The following is a 26,968-nucleotide window of genomic DNA, read 5'->3' as shown; positions in this document are numbered from 1 at the left end:
GCCACAGAAAAGTGCCAGGTTGTTAAGGTGGAAGGATCAAGAAGGGCATTCAGGAGTTTTCCAGCCGTATGTCTTACCACATATTCCTATCAATCTGTGGGGACGAGATTTGTTGAGTGCCATGAATGTTGTATTGACCTCTCAGCCTGTGCCAAATATGCTTAATAGACAGGGATACTTTCCTGGAAAAGGTTTGGGCAGACATCTTCAAGGTGACCCCCAACCAGTCTGTGACAGGGTTAAAAATTAGAGGCTGCAATTGAATTGGTAAAGGAACAGCTTGAGAGAAATTAAAAGAAGCCCATTGTTTACAGGCCTTTGCCTATATTTTAATATAACTCAAAAAACAGGCATTCCTTATAATCCTCAGGGTCAAGCCATTGTTGAACGTGCTAACCGCACCCTTAAAGTTTATTTAGAAAAAATAAAGAAGGGGGATGTGGCTGAGCATTGCAGCTCACCCCATTCCTTACTGGCATCTGCCATCTATGTGTTAAATTTTTTAACTGTCACTAATGATGTAGCTCCTGCAGAGCGCCATTGGCTTCGCCCTTCTAATGAGAATAAAGGCCAAGTAAAATGGAAAGATCTGGCCACAAATAAATGGCGAGGACCAGATCCAGTACTAACGTGGGGGCGAGGCTCTGTTTGTGTTTTTCCCCAGGATGAAGAAACACCTAGATGGGTTCCCGAGAGACTTACACGACAAATCTCCTTGGCTCCAACTCAACATGATCCCACTCCTAATGATGTTCTTGCAGGATAGGAGACCCTGACAGCAGTGGTGCAACTTCCTGATATCCTGCCCATGGGATCTCCAGCTGCTCCCCGATTTACCATCATATATGTGTTACCCCTGTGAAATGGCATTTAACTGGCAGCATGGATGTTTTAGGAACAAAGCGGAATCTTGGCCATGAGGCTGATGGTCGTAGCCATGATTGCAGTACTGTTTAGTCTTCTTTGCCGCCTATGCAGGCAACAAGCCTGGGAGCAGGTCATTATTTGACAAACCATGATGGTTTTGGCTGTGGAAAACCCTAACGCTCAAGTTTGGTGAACTTGGTGTGATGGGCAGCCAGAGACGGGTAAGATCTGGCAGCGCTGATGACCAACCTAAGACAGGGATTCCCCAGGTGGGGCTCCCCATGACGGGTAAGGCGTCAACTGACTGCTAGACAACCTAAGACAGGCGTCCATTAAAAAAACAAAAAAAGGGGGACATGCAGGCCCCGGTCTCCCAAGGATTAACTCCACAGCTTAGCTTGTTTCTCAGAGCATAACAGGATTGGTAATTTTGGCCTGATACATATAGCCACTGGCTTAACCGCAAGTTCCTGCTTCCTATTGTCAAGTTATCTGCCAAGGGATTGGATAAAACTCAAGGGATTTAGGGTGGCCACTAGAGGATTGGATAAACACTGGGAGGAACTGAAGGGATTTAGGGTTGCCACTACTGGGAGGAACTGAAGGGATTTAGGGTGGCCACTACTGGGAGGAGCTAAGCAGAGTATAAAAGAAAGTCTGGAGTTGCAATAAAGATCATTCTGTCATCGACCGGCATTCGGTGTACTGCGTGTTGCCTTGTCTTGTCTCTCTGCGTTGTCTGCGTTGCAACCCTAGTCCCTCCGCTCAGCTCGGATTACGTGGCGACGCGGGCGTTGCCAACATTCTTGAGGTCATTTTTACACCATCTGTTATACTAATGTACTGCTGAGGATCTCCTAATAACTTGAGTTGCCAGGATGGGGACAGTCATAGATGGAAACTGGAAAACAGACAAATGAGTGCTTCTGCTCCCACCTCCTTCCCAGAGACTTACATGTTTAAATTTACCAATATACCAACATCTGCAATGTAATTGGAGCGTGAGACATTCAGTTAACCAGCTATTTTGCTCTTCGGTGTTGAAAAAAAAAATCTCAGAATCAGTTATATACATTTTAGTAGTCATTTTCATTTTTATGGCAAAGATGCTCACACAAATGTTAACGCACCTTCTCATTTGTCATCACAGCTGCAGTTTGATTTAAAGGCAAAACAGTGATTGCGATTGCTACAATTCATTTATGAAGTCAAGGAGAATATGAGTTCATCAAATACGTTTTCGGGGGTAGCCTGAATTTATTCAATACAGCATAGTGACTTTCCCTTAAGAGCCACTAGATGGGATTAAAAAAAGCCCCGTTTTGTTTGAGTTTCACCACCGCGCCCAGCCCCTCATTGGAACTCTCAGAAACAGGATCAGGGTTATTGCTCCCAAGATAAGTCTGCATTTTAGGGCTCTGGCCATATTACAGTCCCCATCCACTGCCATCTAAGCAGTAAATTTTGACCCAGATTTTGATGAAGGGGTACACACCTACTCAACATGAGTGTCTGTGTGTGTCTTTGTGAAGGTCTTGGTAAGCTCATGGAGGCCAGCGAATCTGTGGCTAAACTCTCACAGGACCTTGCAATAAAGGAGAAGGAACTGGCCGTGGCTTCTGTCAAAGCAGATGAAGTGAGTTTGCATTTATTCCATCACTACCGATGGGGAAATCTTTCCATATGAAAGAATGATTAATTTAAAATGTGATTTAAAAAAATAGGGCAGAACCTGATTAGTTCTGGTACACTAATGTTCACCATTTGATATGTTTGTTCAAGCGTGAACACTTCTTAGGAGACTGGGGAAATATGTGGTGCTCCTCTGTCTACACACGCCTGACTCAGCCTCCTCTCAGCTTCCTCTGTGAGTCAGCTATGAGTAGACACTTAAGCCTTGACCTTTATAGCCAGTTACCAAAATGAACGCGATACCATAGGGGAGACACTTAGCAATTGCTGGCATATGGTAAGCACTCAATAAACATTAACTGTTTGTTATTACACAATCCCTAATATGAGTGTCTGACCTTATTCCATTATACTTTCTTGACTTGCTTTAATTTTCCAGAAATTTATACAGTAGAAAAGTGCAAATGTTTATGCATTAAAAGCTTAGAAAATGGAGGAGTACAGGAATTGCGCTAAGGGATTGTTTTAGTGTTCTTAAAATATAGATGATTTAGATAGGGAATGAATTTGTCTTTATCTGTTTCATATTATATTGCGTAACTAATCTGTGGCTGCTCAGATCTATACATTTTGCCTAAAAGATGTCTCTCTGTTTTCACATTTTTCTCAATACAACAGGTATTAGCAGAAGTCACAATAAGTGCTCAGGCTTCAGCCAAAGTGAAAAATGAAGTCCAGGAGGTAAAAGACAAAGCCCAAAAAATAGTGGATGAAATTGATAGCGAGAAAGTGAAAGCTGAAACCAAGCTGGAGGCCGCGAGACCTGCACTGGAAGAAGCGGAGGCAGCGCTGAATGTGAGCCCTGCGCTGTTTATCCCTCCCGGTCTTGTGGGCTCCTTGCTTCATTCCATGCAGTTGATGGTTAACTGTGGAACTGAGTGTTCTGAAAACTGAACTGAATTCCTAACATGTTTTATCTGAAGCTGAAAACAAATATTTCCATTGTTCCAGTTCTCTAAGTTCTAGGTTTTTATTTTTTTAATCTCACTTACTGCAACCTATTATTTTCATTTCATAAATCAACCTTATGTTGTGAAAACTGAGAAATACTGCTGGTGATTAATAGCCCAAACTCTAGCCTGAGGGGTTAAGGTCCCATCAAGAGTCTTCTTGGCTTCTCCAGTATCCTGGGCAGATTATGTCATACTCTTCTTTTTCCAAGGAAAGCCACATCTTCTCTTGGCTCCAGGTTCTGTTAAGACAATGCCCTAAGCTAGGCATCTGCAGCTGTGAGGCGAGGGCGGCACACCTCTGCCTTTCATGATCACCACTTCATAGGCAGGTGATGTGGAGTAAGTGTACTTCACTTGCTTGGGTCTCCATTGGTCCTTGAAGGATCCATGTGAGCATTGCAAGTGATCAATACAGTTGGCTCAGCACATAAAACATGCTCTATAAATATTGGCACTTCTGCCACTGCTGATAACCTGGCTCCTGTCTTCCCCTTGGACTATGTCTCTTGTTCTCTCTCTACATACAGCATGGTTCAGCCATTCAGAAGCACCTGTAGGTTTCTGGAAGGACCATGGTATGTTACCTTTAAATGTGCCCACACTCTGCTAGAATTGCTTTTCCTAACCTTTTTTTTTTTCCCTGAGAAAGAAGTTACTCTCCAGATCTGGGCTCAGATTTCACTCCTTCCAGAAAGTTTTTAGTTCTTCTGAACCTTACTGTGTCTTCATTTCACCTCCACGTTCCCATCATGATAGATATCCTTATGTGAGATAATTCTGTTTTCACTGTCATGAAGGAAAAGCTATTTTGTTTTGATTTTTTTTGTTTTATATGGGAGAATGCCAATTAATTACTAAATGAATGAATAAATGTGAAATTCATTTCATACAATTTTCTTAATGGGTCCTATAGTTACACACAGAAAAGATAGATCATTGAACTAAACGAGTCTTAGATCATTTTATTGACCATATGTTCTCCCAGTCCTTTCTGCCTTAAGTATCAAGCTGTGTCTTTATCTAAACTCAACTCTGAGGGATCAGTGCGGCCCAGTGCTGCCTGTGATGCTAGCATTCCACATCAGAACACTGGCTCTAGTCCTGACAGTTCTGTTCCCACCCAGCTTCCCTCTGATGTACCTAGGAAGGCAGCAGAAGATGGCTCCCCACTGCTTGGGCACTGCCACCCATGTTGGAGAACAGATGGAGTTCCCAGTTGTTATCTAACGTAGCCTAGATTGGCGGCGGCATACATTGTGGAGTAAACTAGTGAATGGAAGAATCTCTTTGCTTTTCTTCCCCTCTGTTTCTGCCTCTCTGCCTCTCAAATAAATAAATAAATCGTTTCCAAAAAAACGCAACTTAAACATTCAGAAATATCTTTAAAAACTATATGTTACAATAACCTCTCTCATGTTCTAGTTCCTCCCCCATTCATAGACAGGAAGTGAAGACTAAAGGTGGGGTTTCTGAGATTCAAGACTTTGTCTCTCTTCATATCCATACATGAACATGGGCTGTGCTTTGAAGATGCAAGTCCTCTGTACGTAATAGTTCTGGGGAGGTAGACAATGAATTGTAGTGACCCTACAAGCCAATTATTTGGGAAAAACTGGAAGAAAAGAATAAAAGCAAAAAAAGGCTCATCTGAGAGCTATGGAGCAAAAATCTTGGAATTGAAACTCCTGAGGAGATAATGTTAGAAAGTGGGAAATATATATATAATAGTTTTCTACATTAATTATTTTAAATAAGGTGATTAATACTACTCAACAAAAAGTGAGTTGATTCTTTATTCCAAATACAGACTATCAAACCAAATGATATTGCCACAGTCAGGAAACTTGCTAAACCACCGCATCTTATTATGAGAATCATGGACTGTGTGCTGTTGCTGTTCCAAAAGAAAATCGACCCTGTTACTATGGATCCAGAGAAACCTTGCTGTAAGCCATCATGGGGCGAGTCATTAAAGGTAAGAAATAACATCTGTCTGTGTCAGTCTTCTCAAGGCATCAGGTGTCCCTGGCCTAGGACGCTCAATATGCTCAATATAGATACTCCATGAAGACCAGACCAGCTGGCAGACAATAATGGGTCATTATGTAGTTAAGAATTAAACTAATATAAGCAGGGCTAAATTTTAAAGATGAGTGCCTTAACTAATTGATTCAACATACAGAATGACAGAAAAAGAGAGAGTTTCTATCTACAGGTTTTGTCCCCAAATGCTCACAACAACGGGAGCTGGGCCTAACTGAATCCAGCAGCTGGACACTCAACCCAGATCTCCCACATGGGTGGCAGGGACCCAAGTGTTCAAAAGATCATCTGCTGCCTTCTAGAATGCACATAAACAGGAAGCTGAATTGAAAGTGAAGGCATGGGCTGGATTCCAGCACTACAGAGACCCCAACATCCCAATATGGGATGTGGACATCACAGACAATGGTTTAATGTACTGTGCCACATCACCTACGCCAATGCCTTTGTTTTATGAAATCTGTCTGGAACCAGTGAAACAGTGGTTAGTATTGGCATAGCTTTGGTGCCAATCCAGTCCAATCTCCCAAAAAGACAAAAACAAACAAACAAACCCAAAGCTATGAGTCTGGTGGTACTTACCAGACAGGTAACTTGAGGGTGTTTGTTGTTGTTGTTGTTGTTTTACCATGGGAATCAAAAGGTAAGATATAATTTACAGATTTGGTTGAGTTTTGCCAATGATGTATTTTGCATGTTTAGACCAAATCAATATTACCTCTTTGAAAAAAATGCAGTTGGGAGGTACATGTTAACACAGGAAGAAAAGATTGTTTTCTCCCAGACCTCACAGTTTGTGGTACTATTTTTCAGTTGATGAGTGCAACAGGATTCCTGTTTAGCCTTCAGCAGTTCCCCAAGGACACTATAAATGAAGAGACTGTTGAGTTACTACAGCCGTATTTTAATATGGATGATTACACTTTCGAAAGTGCAAAAAAAGTCTGTGGGAACGTGGCTGGTCTACTGTCCTGGACACTTGCTATGGCAACATTTTATGGCATTAATAGGGAGGTGCTGCCTCTGAAGGTAACATTTTATCTCTTTCTAGTAAATCAATGTTTAGTCAAATTGATCATTGATATCATTGTGATTGAAAGATAAGGCATAATTTAGCTAGTAGAGACAGGTATCCTATTATCACTTTTTCCTTTTTTTCTCTATATCTTCGCAATATTTCTCATTCATTTTTATATTTGTTACATATTTGTGTTTCTTAGCAATGTAAACAGTTAACTAAAACCAACTTGTCTACTTCTTCAGGAAATATTAGGAATAATAATCAAGCTGTCGTAAAAGAGAACTTACCATTTCGTTAAAGCTTGGATGTAAGGTTTGGAGACTGAATTCAATCACTGAATTCCAAGCAAAACACAAAAAGCAGGATCTAGACCTAGAAGTATTTTAAATTTCAAAGATAGAGAATCTTATGTGTAATCCAAGAATCAATTTTAAAAATTCCTTTTTAAAACTGAGGATGTTGTACATTTTCCGCAACTCTAAATGCTAGAAGATGGAGAAACACATGCGATTTTCACAAGGAAATTGCTGTGGTCTAAGAATTGAGGGAAGGGCAGAGCAGCTTTCCCTGTTTGTGGGGAGAAAAGCATTCTTAGGGATGCAACTTAGCTTACATACACACACACACACACACGACACATCTATACCCTGCCAGACTGTCCTTTACATCAGAGGAAATAGAAAGGCATTTTTAGGAGTAGGAGAATTCATAAAATACCACTTAGAGTTACACTACATGTGGACCCCACCTGTTGGCGCTCATCCCCCAACCCTACCATAGCTAAAGGAGTTGTGCTTGTTATATGGAATAGAAGATGCTAAGTAGGTGGACAAAGGGCTGCTGTTTTTCATAAAGCTCTTATAGAAAGGGTTACCTCTTTAAACTCTGTACAGAAGCAACTTTGATTTAAAAAAAAAAAAACAGAAATTAAATTAAAAAAACAAATGAGTTTTCACCAAGGAAAATGATGAGGAAAGATAACAAAACACCCGAACACAAAAATACTGTGAAAGCAGAGCTACCATCAGTGTAGAACTCAAGAAACCAGGCACATGAAAAAGAGAGTTGTTTCTTATTGATAAAAATGGTGATCTACAGTAAAAATTTAATATCACAATGCTTTACACAATAAATAACCTACTATCAGATTACATAAGGAACACCCATTTGTCTTCTAAGTGAAGATGAAAACAGGCATTGTCATCTGAGATTGTTGCACTTTGCTGTCAGTCCTGGGTAAATCTTGTGGGCGGCAGGGTCAGCTGCGCAGATACGCACACGAGGCCTGGGTTTAAAGGAACCTCCTTTGGTTGAATGCTCTGTTGTTGTGCTCTTGAAATTTTTAATCTTTTAACAAGGGACTCAACCTTTTGATTTTGCACTTGGGCCCTACAAATTAGAGTCAGTCGGAGTAGACCTATCTATGCATATTTACATAGCAATTTCATACAATGCTATTTTTAAAGTTAAGCTGACTTATTATTAAACTTCTAGAATGTTAACAAATAGCAGGAAGTTCTTTCTAGTGTCCCAGAAACATTTACCAAAGTCGATTTTGTTCGATACTGAAGAAGGAGTTTGGTTTAATTCTCCCAAGCAAAAATTCCTGGGGCCTCATTTTCTAATGGTAAGCAATAAAACCAGGAAGTTTGCATTTTTAAAAATCCTATCACTTCCATTTAGGAAAGGAGGATAATAAGCTAGTTATCCAACACTTTTGTGCTACATCTGTGACCCCGAAAGGTACGTATATAATCCCTACATGGATTGGAGACATACAACATTCTGCTACGAGTTAAAGCAGAGCCTCACTCACAAGCACACCTAGAGAGCTAACAGAACAGAGTGAACAAAAATGACATTAACAATTATAGAAAAACATGCGAATGAATGAGTGGATAAATCTTAAGAACTGATATTTTGCAGCCATGAGCTATAAAGATATATTTCTGGAAAATCTAATCTAATGGAGAAGAAAACACCAAAACAAATGAGGATAGAACAATAGATCCGTAAATATCATAAGGATTTGTATTTAACTAACTAACACACACACACACACATGATTTGCAGTTTTATGTAAACACATTAGAAAAATCTAAATGAAATAATGTTTTCTGGGAAAAGGGTTAAATTCAAATAAATCAAATATTGAGAAAGAAAAATGAGCAGAAAAACTTTGCCAGAAAACTCTGGGCCTATATTATTTCTTTGAATAACTATTTTAAAAATACAAAAAACAGAAATTACCATATTATAAGGCAAAGAAAAAAAAACCTGTTGCAATTATTTTGTTTCAAAGACTGTTACCCCCCAAATAATCCAAATTTCTTGTACATTCAATACTGCTTAGCACAGAATTATTTTTAAAAGTTTTAATTAGAAGGAAAGTAAGAAATGTATGAAAGTAGAAGGGCTAAGTAAATAAAATATTCAAAATATGGAGTATGACCCAGCTATATAACTAATGCTGATGAAAATTATTTAAGGATGTGGAAAATAATTATGCCATGTTAACTGAAAAAAGTCAAAAGATCATTTATCTATTTATTTACTTAATACTCATAGATTGCCTCTGAGTAAAAACTAAGGATAATTTTGGCTCTCTTTTCTATATATTGCTGTGCTCTCCATATTTTTAACATTGAACATTAATGATTAAAAAGAAAAAGAACTATTGAATATTCCCCAAAACTCTGCTTTCCTAGCAGGGAGCACTGAAACAGATGACCTCCAAAGTACTATCTACCACAAAAAAATATGTAATTTATGTTGCTATTTGTTAATTGGAATCATGAATGTTTCATGCAACAAATGTGCCTGCAGGAATCATCTCTTCTTTCTTTTTAAGGCGAACCTGGCCAAGCAGGAAGGCCGGCTGGCAGTTGCTAATGCTGAATTAGGGAAGGCACAGGCACTGCTGGATGAAAAGCAAGCTGAGCTGGATAAAGTGCAAGCCAAGTTTGATGGTGCAATGAATGAGAAAATGGTGAGATGAATGACACAAAATGACTAACATGACAAACTTAGACTTTACCCAACTAGAAACCTTGGCAGTTAATATTATGATGAAAAGATATTTCTCCAAATGCCTGTGCTCACTGGCTGTGTCTACCTGCTTTGGGTCTTAGATTCTCAAAATTTATTTTTGTGTTCTTAATCCTGAATCTGTAAGAGAAAGTGGTGATATCACATAGAGTACTGGTTTTGGAGTGAGAAATCCGAGTTCAAAATCCAGCCCGGGCATTTTATTGATTGTGCTATTTAAGGCAGTTGACCTCTCTTGACCTGTACCGTGGGGATCCTAATATGACCTCTTGGGGTTGGTTGTCAGCAGTGCTGGGGTTTGACAAATGTCCAATAGTCAGCTCTGGAAGGTGGTAGGTGGTAAGGGGATGGAGAAGGAAAGCCATTATTTCCAGTATTTCTAGTCTTCTAGTGGTGTTAATATTCCCACTACTGCCAATTTTAACTACTAATGTGGGAGTAGACATTGGGGACAGCAGATGAAATGCTGTTTGGGACATCTGCATCCTAAAGCGGAGCGTCCAGCTCTCATCCTGGCTCTGCTTCCTGTGGACACACATTGTAGGAGGCAGTAGAGGGTGGTCCAAGCACTTGGGCCCCTGCCACCAGTGTGGGAGTTCCAAACTGAGTTCCTGGCTTCTGACTTTGTCCTGGCCCAACCCCTGGTATTTGGACAGTGGACCGATGGATGGAAGAGCTTCCTCTCTCTATGAGCGTATGTATGTCCCTGTCTCTTTATCTCTGCTGTTCTGCTGCTAAAATACATTTTTAAAAATAAATAAAGCTTTAAAAATACGTAACAGTGTGACCTTGAGAGGAGATTTTTGTAGATTTGAGTGGAGATATAAAGCAGCACCACAGTGTATACTGTTACCCCAATTTTAAAATATGGTAGGCTTGACTATTCTCAGGTTGCATGGTTAATATTGCGGAGCAAACTATTTGAAAGTGATGAGTTTTTCTTATTGGTTATCTTTGCTTTCAGTATAATTTGGCTTTTTTTATTAATTATTTTGCATTATGTGACAGTTTCATAGGCTCTGGGAATCCCCCCACCCCTCCGAATCCCCCCACCCCTCCCCACGCCCCTCCCCCCTGGTGGATTCCTCCACCTTGATGCAGTATTACAGTTCAAATTCAATCAAGATTCTTTCCTTGCAAACGTATACCAAGCATAGAGTCCAGCTACTTATTGTCCAGATGGGTTGAACAGTTTCTTGGGGAGACCATTTCTGGTCCAAAGTTAGAGCTGGTAGAATATCATCCCAGTCAATTAAGAGTCCCAATATAACATCAACAGCAATTTGCAACATTATGGAATTGACATGGTTTTGAGTAACCAGCATGTTAAAAAAAAAAAAAAAAAAAAAAAAAAACAAGTTCTTAACCACAACCTAGGATTAGCTCATTGACATTTCAATTTTAGTTTATATACAGGATCGGCTGCTATATACCTTAAAATGGCTATAAGGTACCATTCAGCTGTCTCGTGTCTATTTCATTTTAGTATTTAGCCATTTGTTGTGTTGGAGTATAATTTTGCTGATCTTGGCAGATTTTAGGATAATCTAGACTGGCTTATATCTCTAAGTATAATTTGTTTAGCTGTAAGTTTGCGTAATTAAGTTTTAAATAATAGTTATATTTAACTGCAGTTCACAAGTTTTCTCAAAGTTTAACAATTGGTTTTTATGATCTGTGAGAAAACTGAATACAGCACACTTCTGGTATAAGAAATTTCGCTGGGAGAAAGTATTTTGCAAATGACAAAGAACTCAGCATACTTATTAAATCCAAAACTGGAACAGTGTATTTTGTCAGTATGATTCTGTTTAATAGTAATACTATTTTAATTTTGTGTGACATGGATTCTGTCTCACAAAATTACTTTTCTTGAAACTTCCTGAGATAAAAGCAGTATGCCTTGAATGAATCAAAATGTAATATGCAAAGTTTTGCTCACATTTAGACTTTAGATTATACTTATTTTTTTCAGATTAAGAGATTTCCCTATGTATTATTAAAATTAAAATAGCTGTATTTCTCCAAAATATATTGTATAAAGTATATCATTTTAAAATTTTTGTGATGTGTAGCTTAATGGAAGAAGCCATCTTAAATTTTCTTCTCAGTTGAAACTGTAACGACATGTTATTTTCTTTGACAGTATAAAAACATCCAGGCACACAAGAGACCTCAAATTTTTTATGTATGAACATAATAAATTTCTTAAAAGTATTTATTTAGAAAGGTATAGTGATAAAGACTGGAGGTAGACAGACAGAAACAGAGATTTTCCATCTGCTGGTTCACTCCCTAAACACCTAAAAAGCCCAGGGCTGGACCATGCTGAAACCAGGAGCCAGGAATTCCATCTGGGTCTTGCACGTGAATGGCAGGGGCCTCAGTACCTGGCTGTCTGCCACTGTTTTTCCAGGAACACTAGCAGGTGGCTTGATCGGAGCTGCAACAGCCAGGACTTGGTCTTGTGCTCTGACAGGGGATGCCAGCATCCCAAATAGTGACCTAACTCCCCGCCCCCCCCGCACCACAACACCAACCTCTCTGACAGATGTTTAATCAAGTGCTTAAAAATCCTTGAGGGGTGGGCATTTGGTACAGTGGTGAATATGTTTGCATCCCATAGTGAGGTACCTGAATTCAAGTCCTGGTTCCTCCACTTCCTATCTAAGACACCGTGGGAGGCAACAGATAATAGCTTAAGTTATTGAGGCTCATCATCCTTGTGGGAGACCTGGATTGAGTTCTAGGCTTCTGGGTAGCTCAGTCTGGCTTAGCTCTGACTCCATACGTTTGGGGAGTAAACCAGCCTGTGGAGATTTATGTCTGCCTACCTGCCTTCCTTTCTTCCTCTCTCTCAAGATTTATTTATTTTTATTGGATAGCCAGATTTATTGAGACAGGGAGAGGCAGAAAGAGCTTTTTTCACCCATTGGTTCACTCTCCAAATGGCTGCAATGGCTGGAGGTTTGACCGCCAGAAACCTGGAGTTTCTGAGTCTCCCACATGGGTGCAGGGTCCCAAGGCTGTGGGCCATTCTCCACTGTTTTCCCAGGCCATAAGTAGGAAACTGGATTAGAGGTGGGGCAGTCAGGACATAAAGCAGTGCCCAGATGGGATGCTGGCGCTTGCAGAAGGATGATTAGCAAGGAAAGCTATTGCGTCACACGCCCCCTTCCCCCCTGCCTTGCAAATTAATATGGAGGGACCCAGTTCTTAAGACATTGGTTCCTTCTAAATGCAGGATTTGCTCAATGATGCTGACATGTGCCGGAAAAAGATGCAGGCGGCTTCCACTCTCATTGATGGACTGAGTGGAGAAAAAGTCCGGTGGACCCAGCAAAGTAAAGAATTTAAAGCTCAGATTAACAGGTATGAATTTTGGTTTATGTTAGAAATCATTTCCCCTCTTAGTTTAGTCATGAACCCAAATGCCATCTCTTGGTGACATTAGAGCATGTAAAGCCCACTCCCATGGTGGAGCCCACATCTCCTTAATTTTCACCAGTCAGTCAATTCCTGAATCTTATCACCTGAGAAAGTGCATACAGCCTCAGCATGTGTGTGTGGGGGGGGGAAGGGAGGAGGGATGGAGGGAGGGAAAGAGAGAGAGGAGAGTTTTTAGGTGTGGTTCAGCAATGTGGGTTTTCAGTGACTTGGCCGGAGCAACCCAGATGCCCTCTCCAGGTCACTGTCCTTTGCTCAGCGATGCCTAGAGTATGGAGCAATGATTCATTTTGGTTTCAAGGGTGCATTGCCTGGTATCTGGGAATGGGAGAGCAGTAGGGAACTGGGTGGTGGAAGGATTCGGGGATTGGTGGGAAGATAGAAGAAACAGTCCAACACAAGACCAAATCTGAATCAGACTGGAGCACATGGGATGGGAAGAGGTGATTTTCTTGAGGCACCAAGTGTCTGGGCTTAGGGCCTTCAGGAATCTTCCTTCCTTCTGCCTGACCCTCCCCACATGTGGCCATCCTTATACCTCTCCAGGTGTAGGGGGCTCCTTTTCACATCATCCCCTTCACAAAACAAAACTGCAGCAATAGCCTTCTGGATTTCTTCCTAGAAGAGCATAAAATGTGCCGTGTGACTCAGTGTAGAGAGGGCTGCATGTGTTCCCCTTCACAGGCTCGTGGGCGATATTCTGCTGTGCACTGGCTTCCTCTCCTACCTCGGGCCTTTCAACCAGATATTTAGGAACTATTTGCTGAAAGAACAATGGGAGATCGAATTGAAAGCAAGGAAAATTCCTTTCACTGAAAACCTGAATTTGATTTCAATGCTGGTGGATCCTCCAACCGTAAGTCTTCCTATCCTTCTACTACTTCCATTTGGGTTTTATTTTATTTCTCTCTGATGGAAAAAAAAATCTGTTTCATTTGCTTGAAAAGATTTCTTTGAAACTGTTTAAGAAGTAAGACAAAAATAAAGAATTTTCTCTCTTGTATAGAGTTTTCTTTTTATTTTAAAAATTTTGCTTTCAAATTAAACCGACTGCACTGCTATAAGCTAAAAGATCATTCCTGAATTAGGAGCTTACCAGCATGGTGCTCTTATAGTTTTCTATTACTTATACCACTCTTGTGAAGTCATCTTCCCTTTCAAGGATTTTAGACAAATGTAGGCATTATTTCAACCCTACATGCTGATGTTGACCTTACTTTAATCTCTAAATGTCTTTTTAAAACTTATTATTCATTTTAAAATGTTTAAAATTCATTTATTGTATCTGAGAGATGGGAGGAAGGGGTAGAGGAGAGAAGGGAAGAGAGATTCCTTGCTGCTCCCATCTCCTGGTTCACTCCTTCAGAGGGTGGAAACCTGATCCACCATGTGGGTGGTAGGGACCCAAGTACTTGCGTTGTTACTGCTCCCAGAGTGTGCATTAGCAAGAAGCTGGACTTGAGAGTAGAGCTTGAACTCAAACCCAGACACTGAGATGTGAGATATTTGCAGACCCAGGCGGCAGCCTCTCACTGTTGTATCTCATGCCTACATCCCCTGCAACCTGCCGCCTATCTCTGTTTTCAATTATCATATAAAAATTTGTACCTATCTGACATGAAGTGCAGTGTGATATTTTGATTCTTATACAGTATAAAATGGTCAGCAGAGAATTATTATCATATGTATCACCTGAAACATTTATCTTTTTTTTGTTAAGTGTCTTAAAATACACAATAAAATGTCCATTATAGCTACTCTACCATGCTATAGAAAACTAGAACTGTTCCCTGCTATCAGTGTTTTTGTACTTGATAACCAATCTCTCTACAATCGCCCCTCCCCTTTCTCCTTCCTACCACATGATAATGGCTGTTCTATTTGAACAAGATTCAGTTATTTAGCTTCCACATATGAGTGAGATCATGTGGTGTTTCTGTGTCTGGCTCACTTCACTGAACATAATGTCCTCCCTGGTTCATCCCTGTGCAGCAAATGACAGGACTTTGTTCTTTTGGGCAGCGTAATACTCCACTGTGTGTGTGTGTGTGTGTGTGTGTGTGTACTTTTACCCATTTATCTGTTGATGAATACCTGGGGATGGTGCCTTATCTTGGCTGTTGTGAACAGAGTTGCATTAACATAGGAGCATAGCTATCTCTTTCGTATAATGAATTTCTTTCTTTTGGTTATATACCTGGTGGTGGTGTTACTGAATCGTATGGTAGTCTTATTCTCAGGTCTTTGATAACCCTTCCTCCAGGTGCCCCTATTGGCTGTACTAGTTTATATCCCCACCAACAGGGTGTGAGAGTATCTTCTTTCTCCTCATGTTCTCCAGTATTTGTTATTTTTTGTCTTTCTGATTATAGTCATTCTAATTAGGGTGAGATGATATCTCATTGTGGTTTTGATTTGCATTTCCCCAGTGACTAATATTCACGGTCTTTCTTAGTGTCCAATAACACAGTAGCATGTTCTTGTGTCACTGAGTAATGACAGTGTGTCCTATCACAGGAACCTCACTTGCTGGGAATTTGATACCGTCGTCAATTTCCAGTAGGTCTCACAGAGCACTGGTGGTAATGAATGCTTTCCAGGCAATTTATATTCATGAGTTGCTTTTCTGATTTGCAAATAGGCTCTCCAGTTGCTGCTTCCTTAGGGGATGTCATGTTCTCTGTATTTAAAAAAGTTAAAATTAATCCTTTCAATTCAAACAATGTTAAACTCACTGCTACAGGGAATATATTAGGTGTTAGAGATACATTTGGGTGCTGACAAAGTAATTGGGACAGGATATTCTTTATTAATTATGGCCTTTGTGGGGGACAAAGGTGGAAAATGGTTGGCTCTTCGGTGGTTTCATTAGCTGCATGGAGGGAAGCTGCCAGTGTCATTGATGCGCTCCTACCAATAGAATGTCCCTTCTCATCTTTTCTCATCTAATTTCTCTCAGCCTCTTCCTTCACCCATATCTCACATGGGCAGAACCAAAGACGGGGAAGCATCCAGAGGGCATATCCCTAGGGGTTTATCTTCCTTTCTGACAAATCATTATATGCATCACTGTTGCTAACTGTAGACCAGGCTTAAAAATGTAACCAATTTATAATGTTTTCCCTAAATATGACCATACATGCCTCTACGAGGAATCTTCGGAAAGTTCATGGAGAGTGCATGTTATAAAAAAGTAAAAAACTATGTCTAAAATTGTTTATATTTCAATTCTGTTTTCCCATGAACTTTTGAAAGTACTGTGTGCAATGTAAAGGGATATTACCAGTTTTGTGTTATTAAAGAAAGGATATATCAGTTATAAACTTATTTTTTAAAGTTAATACTATTCGAGTCACATTTAGTAGCTTTTTTCCCCCTGTGTACCAATGATACATCTCAAGGGAAAAAAAAGGTATAACTGAATTTTAAATTGTGAAACTTTTAGTTATAAATGAGATATCTCTTGTGAGCAACATATCAACTTCCTGTTGTATAGATTGGTGAGTGGGGACTGCAGGGACTACCTGGAGACGATCTCTCAATTCAGAATGGCATTATTGTGACAAAGGCCACCAGGTACCCGCTCCTCATAGACCCGCAAACTCAAGGCAAAACTTGGATCAAATCAAAAGAAAAAGAAAATGATTTGCAGGTATGTGTCGTTTGGTGCATAATGACAGTAATCATGAAATCATGTGATATGACCAAAATTTTTATCTGCTAATTACAAAATTGTCCTCTCTGTGATACAAATTTTGCTCATGTACACTGTTGATTGTTGTGCCCATAATATGAGTCAATATCTTTGATAATTTTCTGTCCTTTGCACTCTCTCTGGATCTCATCCTCTCCCTTTCTATCTCACCTACTCTGATGCTTTGCCAACATCGGATGTAGCTCTTGTTCTGGGCTATGGGTTTGGACATGTGAGAAAATGGCAAGATTGGAATCCCTCCACTCAAGGCTCTGCATATCAGCATGACTCAAAACAGCACTACATAGAAGGGCAGAGTGTACCTTGCATTTAGAGGTGTTAAGTTTAAGGTTAGATAGGAAAGGGCAGGATTTCAACATGCCTGGCTTCCTTGAGGATCTTGTTACTGTTGACTTTTTGCAGTTCCACTACCCAAGTGGGCTATTCAGTATTTCATAGACATTGTGCCCAGATTGCTAAGCCTCCTGCCTCTGAATTTTTGCTCAAGCAACTCCTGGTTCCTGGTTTCATCCTGCCCCAGCCGTGGCTATTTTAGCCATCTGGGGAATAAACCAGCAGATGGAATCTCTCTCTCTCTCTCTCTCTCTCTCTTTCTCTCTCTGTAGCTTTACCTCTCAAATACATCTTTAAAATAAAAAGGTTTTGAAGATGGTTAAAGATAATGTTAAATAAACAGTTGGGAAAACCATTGTCTCTTAGGAAAGAAATCCCAACAATAGAGCTTGACCCTGGATGAATAAACAAATTTTATCTTATCAGGATCTTGCTTCATCTTATGAATAAGCTGGCCAAAGCTCATTGCTTAGGTTCATTTCCCAAGCAGCTCCAGGAAGGCCGTTACAGCATATCCACTGTATAAAGCAGGCCAGTGAGCCAGAGACACAGCTTTCTTCAGGGGCAGGATTTTTTTTTTTTTTTAATTAGAGTTATTACCTTTTTAATCAAACAAGGACAAAGTAGACTTATTTAAATTTTAAATATGCATTCTTTTTCGTAGCATTTCACACATGGATACTTCAAGAATTATGGAAAAGTGCAACTGAATGATGATATATTTGGGTAGGCATTTGGTGACATGCTAGATGCCACTTAGGACACCCACATTTCTCAGAGTGCCGTGGGTTCAAGTCCTGGACCTTTTCCTGATTCATTCTCTCTCTCTCTCTCTCTCTCTCTCTCAGAATTGTCTTCCTGCCACCTACTGGAATTAAGTTCTTGGCTTTTGGCTTTGGTCCTGACCCGCCCTTGTTATTGCACACATTTGTGGAGTGAATGTGTGAATGAATTCATGGGTCTACTCTCTTTCTCTCCTGTAACTCTCAAATAAGTTAAACAATTAAAGTTTTAAAAATAAAAGATGTTTGGGCCCGGTGGCGTGGTCTAGTGGCTTAAGTCCTCGCCTTGAATGCGCCGGGATCCCATATGGGCGCCGGTTTTAATCCCGGTGGCTCCACTTCCCATCCAGCTCTCTGCTTGTGGCCTGGGAAAGCAGTTGAGGACAGCCCAATGCTTTGGGACCCTGCACCTGTGTGGGAGACCCGGAAGAGGTTCCTGGTTCCTGGCTTTGGATCGGCGCAGCGCCAACCACTGTGGTCACTTGGGGAGTGACTCAGTGGACGGAAAATCTTCCTCTCTGTCTCTCCTCCTCTCTGTACATTTGACTTTGTAATAAAAATTTAAAAAAATTTAAAAAGGATGTTTATTTTGTTGCAAAACTTTTTTGAAAAGCATGTTCATTTTCTCTGCTTATTTCTGTGAACTTTTTAGAGACCCACCCACATATGCAGGAATTTCTTTTTTTTTTTTATTTTATTTTAAATTGATTAATTACATTGTATTATGTGACACAGTTTCATAGGTACTGGGATTCTCCCCACCCCTCCCCAAACCCTCCCACCATGGTGGATTCCTCCACCTTGTTGCATAACCACAGTTCAAGTTCAGTTGAGATTCCCCCATTGCAAGCATATACCAAACACAGAGTCCAGCATCTTCAAAATGTTTCCACCAAAGCGAATTTACTTTTTGTAGACCATGTAATCACTCATTCTTCTAGTCGATTTTCCTTAGTCTGTTTTTTTTTTTTTTTTTTTTTTTACATTTATTTTGTTGTTTATTGAAAGGCAGAGTTACAGTGTCTGGTAACTCCATCCAGGTGTACCATTTGGGTAGCATGGGCTCAAGCACTTGAGCCATCTTCTGCACTTGATCTTAGTCAAGGAACAATTTGAGCTGTCTTCTAAAGCTTTCCCCAGCACAATTAGCAGGGAGCTGGATTGCAAGCAGAGCAAACTGGGGCTCAAAACAGCACTCTCATGGAATGCCAATATTACAGGTGATACTTAAAAAAAGATTTATGTATTTTTTTATTGGAAAGGCAGATAAACAGAGAGAAGGAGATACAGAGAGATCTTCCATCTGCTGCTTCACTTCCCAAGCGACCGCAATGGCCAGAGCTAAACTGATCCAAAACCAGGAACTTCTTCCAGGTTTCCCATGTAGGTCCAGGGTCCCAAGGCTTTGGGCCATCCTCAACTGCTTTCCCAAGCCACAAGCAGGGAGCTGGATGGGAAGTGGAGCAGCTGGGATAGGAACCAGCGCCCATTTGGGATCCTGATGCATGCAAGGGGAGGAGTTTAGCTTCCTGGCTGTTGCGCCAGGCCCCATAGGTGGTACTTTAACCTACTCTGCCACAATAGCCACAGTCATGTAAGGGAAATAGTTATTCAGAGAATAGTATATAACAATATTGAGAACTGAAGACTGAGTCCTTAGGAATCCTTATAGTTAGGCCAAGGGAAGTATCATAGGAGAGTAAGAGTCCAAAGCCTACTGGCTCATGAAAAGATCGATTAGTATTGTGTGTCTATTTTAACTAATAGAAAATATCCATCTAAAGACCAAGCAACCCTGCCAGACGTTTGTCTTTAATTTTTTTAATGTAATACTATATGAAGTCATTTTTTAGTCTTTTGGGCTGATCCTGTGGAAAGTAACGGTTATGTTCTTCAGTGTGTCACTAACATTCAGAAGGCATAAATGAAAATTTTGTTTGATTCCATCTATATTTTCTGACATTCCTGTGATTACTTTGATAACTAATTCATCTCATCAGCTTCTTAGAAGACATAAAAATATCACAAATATGCAAGTGACTTTGCTTTGTCTGGGTGACAGCAGCTATGTAAGCTTAAAAGGTTTGACCCTTAGCTTTTACTCTTTCATCTGACAGGAGCAGAACTCTGATATTTCTTCCATCTAAGGACCAGAGACCTCATTACTTGTTAAGGGCTACAACAAAAGCGTGACCACCATGTTTTGAAAATTGATTTTTGTTTGCTATTTTTATTTTCATAAGCAAGGATTCCCTTATTGTGCCTAAAATTTGTAGTCACCTGTACAGCCAATCTCCTGACATCCACTTAGAAAGAATCAGGTTCTTAGCGACATGGGTAGACTAAGGTATTCTTGGTTTCCAGGTGACATCTCTGAATCACAAATACTTCCGCACGCACTTAGAGGACAGCCTCTCCTTGGGCCGACCCCTTCTCATAGAGGACATTCGTGAGGAGCTGGATCCAGCCTTGGATAATGTATTGGAAAAGAATTTCATTAAATCAGGCTCCACTTACAAGGTGAGCTTTGTGAAAAAGAAAGAACAATGGTGACATCTACTTCTCTTTCTGAGGATAGCAGCAAAGGTACTTTCCTTCAGATGGTAGTATTCTGTACACTAGAAACAATGATTTCCAAACTGATGTTCACTGTTGCCATTTATTCTTTATATGCTATTAAGAAAAACGAAGAGAGCAGTATCTTGGTGAGAGCAGTCGTTGTGCAGGAACTAAACATAAGGGAAACACTATTCTTAATATGTTTGTGTTACACAAAATAGATACGTGATTTAGCAACTCTGAGAAAATTGGTTTTACAAGCCATGTATACATTCTTACATGAAAAATCTAGATTTCCTCCCTGGAGAAATTGACATTTTAATAAAGGCTTTAGACATTGATTTGTTCATTCTCTCTTTATTAACTTTCCATCTAAATTCATCAACTTGGCTGGAAGCTGGGGAATAGCATTCCCGATGGTGAATGATAGCATGAATTGTTTGCAAAGTAAGTGGTTTTGTCTTAGACTGGAATTTTTCTCTGACTTTGGCATTCTTCGAATTTATTTCTTGAGGAATGCCAGCATTGCTCTTGAGTTTTTTTTTTTCCACATAGGACAGCTTAATTTCTTGAATATCTGTGAACAAGTAAAGGATGAGAATTTTCTCATTAAAGAAAGATGGGTTTATTTTTAAAATGTCTCCAAAATGTGAATCCTGTAATATGCCATTTAAAAGAATCCATTCAGCAAAAGTTCATCTAAGAAATACCTAAACCTTTGTAAGTTTATAGAAAAAAATTCGAAAGGAACTCGGTCAGTGTTTTATCACCACTCTGCTACGAGATTATTCATTTCAGATAAGGAAGCTAAGAACAAAATGTTGTTGATTTGCTGCTTGGATATTGTGAACTCATCCACAATTTTGAACTGCACTTTAAAGACTGTTTAGTTGATGAATGAACGTTACATATATTTGGAGTGCACAGCATAATGATTTCACATAGGTATCTATTGCGTGAGGATTACCGTAGTCAAACAATTGACAAGTTTGCTCTGACTTGAACAGGATACGGAGTCCAAGCTCATGCAGACATTTGATCCTCAAAGTCGTGAGCTAACAGTACAGAAAGGCTGAAAACTTACCCCACTATGACCTCTCAGAGGAAAGTCTAGTAGGAGGTCTTTGAATCCCTGGGGGCTTAACCTCTCACCCCCACCAAAGGCAGTTTCTGTGAGGGGGTTAATTGTAACATCTGAGTTGGGTCCTGCTTCTCTCTCTCTCTGCCTCTTGGTCTACCAACATGATCCTGCCTTGGCACACACTGCCATCACCATCCTCTGGCCTCAGCAGATGGCTTGAAAAGCTATTACTGCCTCCATCATGACCATGCTGTAGCTTGGATACCTGGGGCATGTTCATATTACACCTGAAAATCTGTGCATATGACTAGTATCTACCCCTAACTGCCTACGGCCTAGCCCCTTGTAATTTCTGTTCAATTCTCAGTTTCTGTCAGTTTGGCTTTTTAAGCTTCCGCATGTAAATGGAGGTGATATAGTGTTTGTTTTGCTTTGTTTGGATTATGTTATATGTCATATTTCACATGTCAAAGGTGCTCTCAGGATCCCCACTTCTGGAGGTAGTTAGAAGACACCTGGGTTCTTATCTGTAGTGTGAAAGCATGGAACCTAAGAATGTGCTATCAGTTTTTGCCATAATTTTATCACTTGCAGGATTATGATTAATGAAGACATTTAGGACATTAAAAATTTCTCTTTTTTCCACCTGAACTTTAAATAACTAGAACCTGTTGCTTTCCAACATTCTGCAAGTGGTAATGTGTAAGCTAAATGTTATCTTTCTGAAAAATAATTGGAGTTTTTTTCCTTCAAATTATATTAACTCCTTCTGTTGTCAAGCCTAAACACAGCAAACATCTTTAGTAGCAAACAGTTTTCTGAACTGAGAAAACAAAACAGTGGCTCGTGAACTCTGAGCAACTGAAGAGAGTGATACGATGACGGTGCTGCCAAGAGTTTGTGGAAATGGAATTAGTAGATAACTTTATTTTGATACAAAAAGTGTTTGAAATCTGTGCATAGGTTTTTCATGTATGTATTTTCATGAGCTTTTTGAAGAGCTTTTGTATGCACAGATTTCAAATTGTCAGGCACAGAAATAATCATATCTTTATTTTTATAGAAAGCTTATCCTTTAATTTTATTTTTCCTGTGAACTTTTGGCATGCTCTCTTGTTTTCTGGAATTTAAAAGTCAAATATTAGGGGCGCTTGAGTTTTCATTATTGAACATTTATTTGCACACATTTCTTGTTTGATTTTCTTGGTATCATGGCTAACAACATCTTCAGGCAGGAACACAAATCTAAATTATTCTAAATTGAATAACCTTTATTATCAACGGTCAAAATCTGATAGCTTCCCTTTCCAGCGCGTTTAGGTTTCACAGCACTGAACTTTTCTAAATCCTTTCCTAAACTGGACTGAAAATTTCCTTTTCCTGTTCTTTAAGCTGTTTTTAATTTTATGCCTGAATATATGTAGGTGAAAGTTGGTGATAAGGAATGTGATGTCCTGGAAACATTTAAACTGTATATAACTACAAAGTTACCAAACCCTGCTTTTACGCCTGAGATCAATGCTAAAACATCTGTCATTGATTTTACGGTTACTATGAAAGGCCTTGAGAATCAGTTACTGAGGAGAGTCATTCTAACAGAGAAACAGGTAATCTCTTTTTTCAAGTTACAGAATTGTTGCTTACAATCAGCGGTAATGCATGTTTACGATGTCTTAGAAAATTGCTGAGCATGTAGAAAGCACAAGATGGAAACAAATTGTACATACCTTTGTTAACATAAGGAAGCATTTCTTTTGTGGCCTTGACTCCTGTCAAAAGATATAACTCTCCTGTACCCCAAACACACACACACACACACACACACACACACACACACACACAGCTCTTTCTTGCTTCTGCCTTTAAGCCTCTCAATATATTGATTGTCATTTCTGTAGTCCTGTGGGTTGTCATAGGCACACCTCAAAAATGCAGTGAAACAATGATCCTAGTAATTTCAATCACTACAGTATAATAATCTAATGATGGAGGGAGCCATACCTTTATTTTTAATTAAATGAACTTTGTGCTAAAGCTGGGAAATTAAGTAAAACAGGGTTCTGATAAAACAAAGAACAATTTAACGTTGGAAGATTTTAAGAGACTGGTGTGTGATAAAATTAAGCTTTAAGATAATAGAAAACATTAAATTTATGCAGGAAGTATATTTGCATAACACATAATTGTGCATTTGCATATGTGAATATATATACATAAACATGAGAACGTTTATACTTTCTTTAAATAGAATTAATTTTAGTATTAGGGATTCAACAAAAAGGCTAGGCTAGAAATAAGAAGAGCAGAGAGGCATAAGATGGGAGGATGAGATAAAGCATGACAGAAGACAAACAGGCGGAAAGGAGGGAGGCACATCCCAGGAGGAAAAGAGAAATGAAAATGATAGATGCACCAAAGAGAGTGCAAAACCAAAAGTGAAGTCCCTGTCTCCTCATAGAGATGGCTCGTGCTGGGGGCAGCCCTTGAATGGTAGCCAGTGGAGTGCAATGAATGAAGTACCATTTCAGCTGAACACATAGCTGTATAAGGCTAGTTTTCAGCAAACCTGGGACTTAGGTGATTGAGAAGGAAACTGTCCCTTCCATGGCCAAGCAGAGAGCACCCAGGGTCTGCGCCTCCCTGCTTTCTTCACCTCCAGGACTACCAGGTAACCACTGTTGAAAATTAGTCCTTGGTGTTTTCACTGGCCAGGTGCTGTTACTCTGTTCTGAGTTGGTTCCCCACTGGTCCAGTTTCCTCATGCAGGCTGCTCTGACTTCCAGATACCATACCCACACCGGATACCCCACACCCACACTCCTTAGGCCTTGACATCCCCTTCTGGGGATGTCTGAACTGTTTGTACCAACTTTACTGAAGGAAACAGAAGGCACACTTGATGTTACAACATGGTTGCCTGAATATTATACTTAATTAACCCTCCTAAAAATCCTGCCGCAACTTCCCCCACCCTCTACGTTTTTATGGATGAATGAAAGAACACCAGAATAAAATAGGGTCATTTTGTTTAAAAATGAGTGAGAAGTATTTGTTTTTATTTTAAAGGCAAATTTTATAGAAAGAGAGGTGCAGAGAGAAGATCTTTCATTCACTGGTTCACTACCCAAATGGCTGCAATGGCCAGAGCTGAGCTGATCTGAAGCTGGGGGCCAGCAGCTTCTTCCGCATCTCCCACATGGGTCCCAAGGACTTGGACCATTCTCTGCTGCTTTCCCAGACCACAAGCAGGGAACTGGATCAGAAGTAGAGCACCCAGTATACAAACTGGCACCCATGTAGGATGCTGGTGCCACAGGGTAGAGAATTAGCTTGCTGAGGCACTATTTGGGCCCCTGAAACAGTGTCGTAACCTTTAACAGCATGTGGGTCTCCCGTCTACCAGGCCTCCTAGATAAGCCTTGCAAGTCATGCCCCTGCACCCTTGAGGCCTGATTTTTCATGTCATACTTGAAAAGGGAGCTCATGTGACTTCCTTTTGATTCCTACATAACCACATGGAGGAGAGCATTGCAATGAATGTGATTCATTTGTCATTTTCCTCACCAACCAGACTTTTATCACTCCCACAAAACACAAGAAGCCCGATAGTTTAGTGGCAAGAATGCTAGTCCCAGAGTTGGAGGTCAAGGGTACCAGGTCTGTCTCAGCCAGTAACCAGCTGTGTGTATTATATTTGGTATCCAATTTGGAGTCAACATTATTGGTTTCCCAGCTTCTTCAAACGTATGATAAAGGAGCTGAACAATATCCAGCTGGACAAATATGTATCGGTTTGAGTTCCTTCTCTGTAGTGCCTCAAGATAAGGGCTGTCAGGAATAGAGAAAGGGATAGGACAAGTTCCTGTCTTCCAGCTGTACAGACTTGAGTTAGAGGGAAACCATCTACAGGCTGACTGAGCAGGTGGGCTCTTGGTTGACTACCTGATTTACTACTACTCTGAAAGGGTCGAATTCTCAGGGCAAGGTATAATTCTGTTAGGATTAGAAAGCGGTTGCTCTAAGGGTTGCTATTGAGAATATGATTGTAATGACTTACTGCTTTTTAGTCACTCTGGTTAAATTAAATGTAAATTTAGATGGATATGCATTTGCCCTGCCAGCTGACTGTGCTCCACCAGCTACTTTGGTTTCTCATGAGTCCTAAGATCATGTTTGACCTGGAGAACCCCCTGATTTCTTGGTCTTCAGGCCTCTGCATGTCCACTACTTCCTCCTGCAAAGGAAGAGTTGGCTCTGGCATGCCAGCCTAAGATGGAACCTCAGTGCCAGTAGGTGTAATTTTCTAATTTGTCCTTAGAAACAGAAATACAGATAGATTTGACTAATGTTGGTAATTTCCCCCATCATTGGAAAGGCACTTCAGCTTAAATGTTTTAATGTGGTAATAAACACTGGTAAATTGAGTTTGCCATAATAACTGTCAATTATAATTCTGATGCTATTCTTACTTTTTCTTTCTTTCTTTTTTAATACCAGGAGTTGGAGTCTGAGAGGGTTAAGCTTTTGGAGGATGTGACTTTTAATAAGCGGAAGATGAAGGAGCTTGAGGATAACCTCCTTTACAAGCTGAGTGCTACAAAAGGTACTATGTTCTGAGGAAGCCAGGAAACTGGGAGTCAGAAGGAGCATCCCCTCTGCGTGCTTAGCACCTGTTAGGAGGCTGGTGGATTTCCAGTGCACAAACGAGCAAGGCAGTTCCCACAAAGACACTGGTTAAGAAGGGACACAGAGAGTCTGAGTTTTTTGAATTCGCACATACACACTGAGCATCAGAGTAACACTGTTTTCTTGATACAGTTGCTCTCTCCTGAAAAAAATAGGAACTCCCCATAGAGTTAGGGAATTCATAATAGGCTAATTTGATTGTACAAAGAAAACTAACAGGTACAATCTGTGGTTGCTTTTATTCTTCTTTTTAAGATTGATGCTTTGATTTTGCATTGAAATGCAATTTCCACAGTGACTATATCATATGCTTGATCTATGTCACAGAAGCTTGGGTACCAAAGGCCCGGCTCACTTCTCACTTGGCATGGCTTTTCACTGGGAAGTCAGGAGTAGCTTCTCCTCTGGGCAGATGATGATCCCACACACCAATGGGATGATGTACTCCCTTTGCATGCAGTACCTGAAAGGAAAATTTTGTCCAAATATATAGAACCAGCAAACATCATATTGTTCTCTCGTAGGAAAATCACCATCACCTAAATTCCACTGCATATTGTCAGTCTAAAAGTGTCAGTTTACCCAGTAACAATGTAGTCATTATGCTGAAAAACAAACAAAACTTGAGGGAGCCATCACTGTGATATAATAGGCTGAATCTCTACCAGTTGTGTCATAAGCCCATATGGGCACCAGTTTGAGTCCTGGCTGTTCCACTTCAATCCAGCTCCCTGCTAATGG

General features: G+C 40.1%; 1 protein-coding gene across 1 annotated transcript in view; it reads left to right on the top strand.

Annotated features, from left to right (window-relative positions):
* Positions 1-26,968, top strand: part of DNAH8 (dynein axonemal heavy chain 8) — a 324,409-nt gene that overhangs the window by 212,035 nt on the left and 85,406 nt on the right. Inside the window, exons 69-79 of the mRNA XM_058663714.1 lie at positions 2,400-2,503; positions 3,178-3,354; positions 5,320-5,487; positions 6,369-6,584; positions 9,428-9,565; positions 12,869-12,996; positions 13,756-13,927; positions 16,568-16,723; positions 20,266-20,421; positions 22,966-23,148; positions 26,039-26,144. Coding sequence (XP_058519697.1) covers positions 2,400-2,503; positions 3,178-3,354; positions 5,320-5,487; positions 6,369-6,584; positions 9,428-9,565; positions 12,869-12,996; positions 13,756-13,927; positions 16,568-16,723; positions 20,266-20,421; positions 22,966-23,148; positions 26,039-26,144 — 1,704 coding nt within the window. The remainder of the gene's footprint in view (positions 1-2,399; positions 2,504-3,177; positions 3,355-5,319; positions 5,488-6,368; positions 6,585-9,427; positions 9,566-12,868; positions 12,997-13,755; positions 13,928-16,567; positions 16,724-20,265; positions 20,422-22,965; positions 23,149-26,038; positions 26,145-26,968) is intronic.

This window comes from Ochotona princeps, chromosome 1 (assembly GCF_030435755.1).
Source record: "Ochotona princeps isolate mOchPri1 chromosome 1, mOchPri1.hap1, whole genome shotgun sequence".
Taxonomy (NCBI): Eukaryota; Metazoa; Chordata; class Mammalia; order Lagomorpha; family Ochotonidae; genus Ochotona; species Ochotona princeps.
This window is presented reverse-complemented; position numbering and strand designations above follow the sequence as displayed.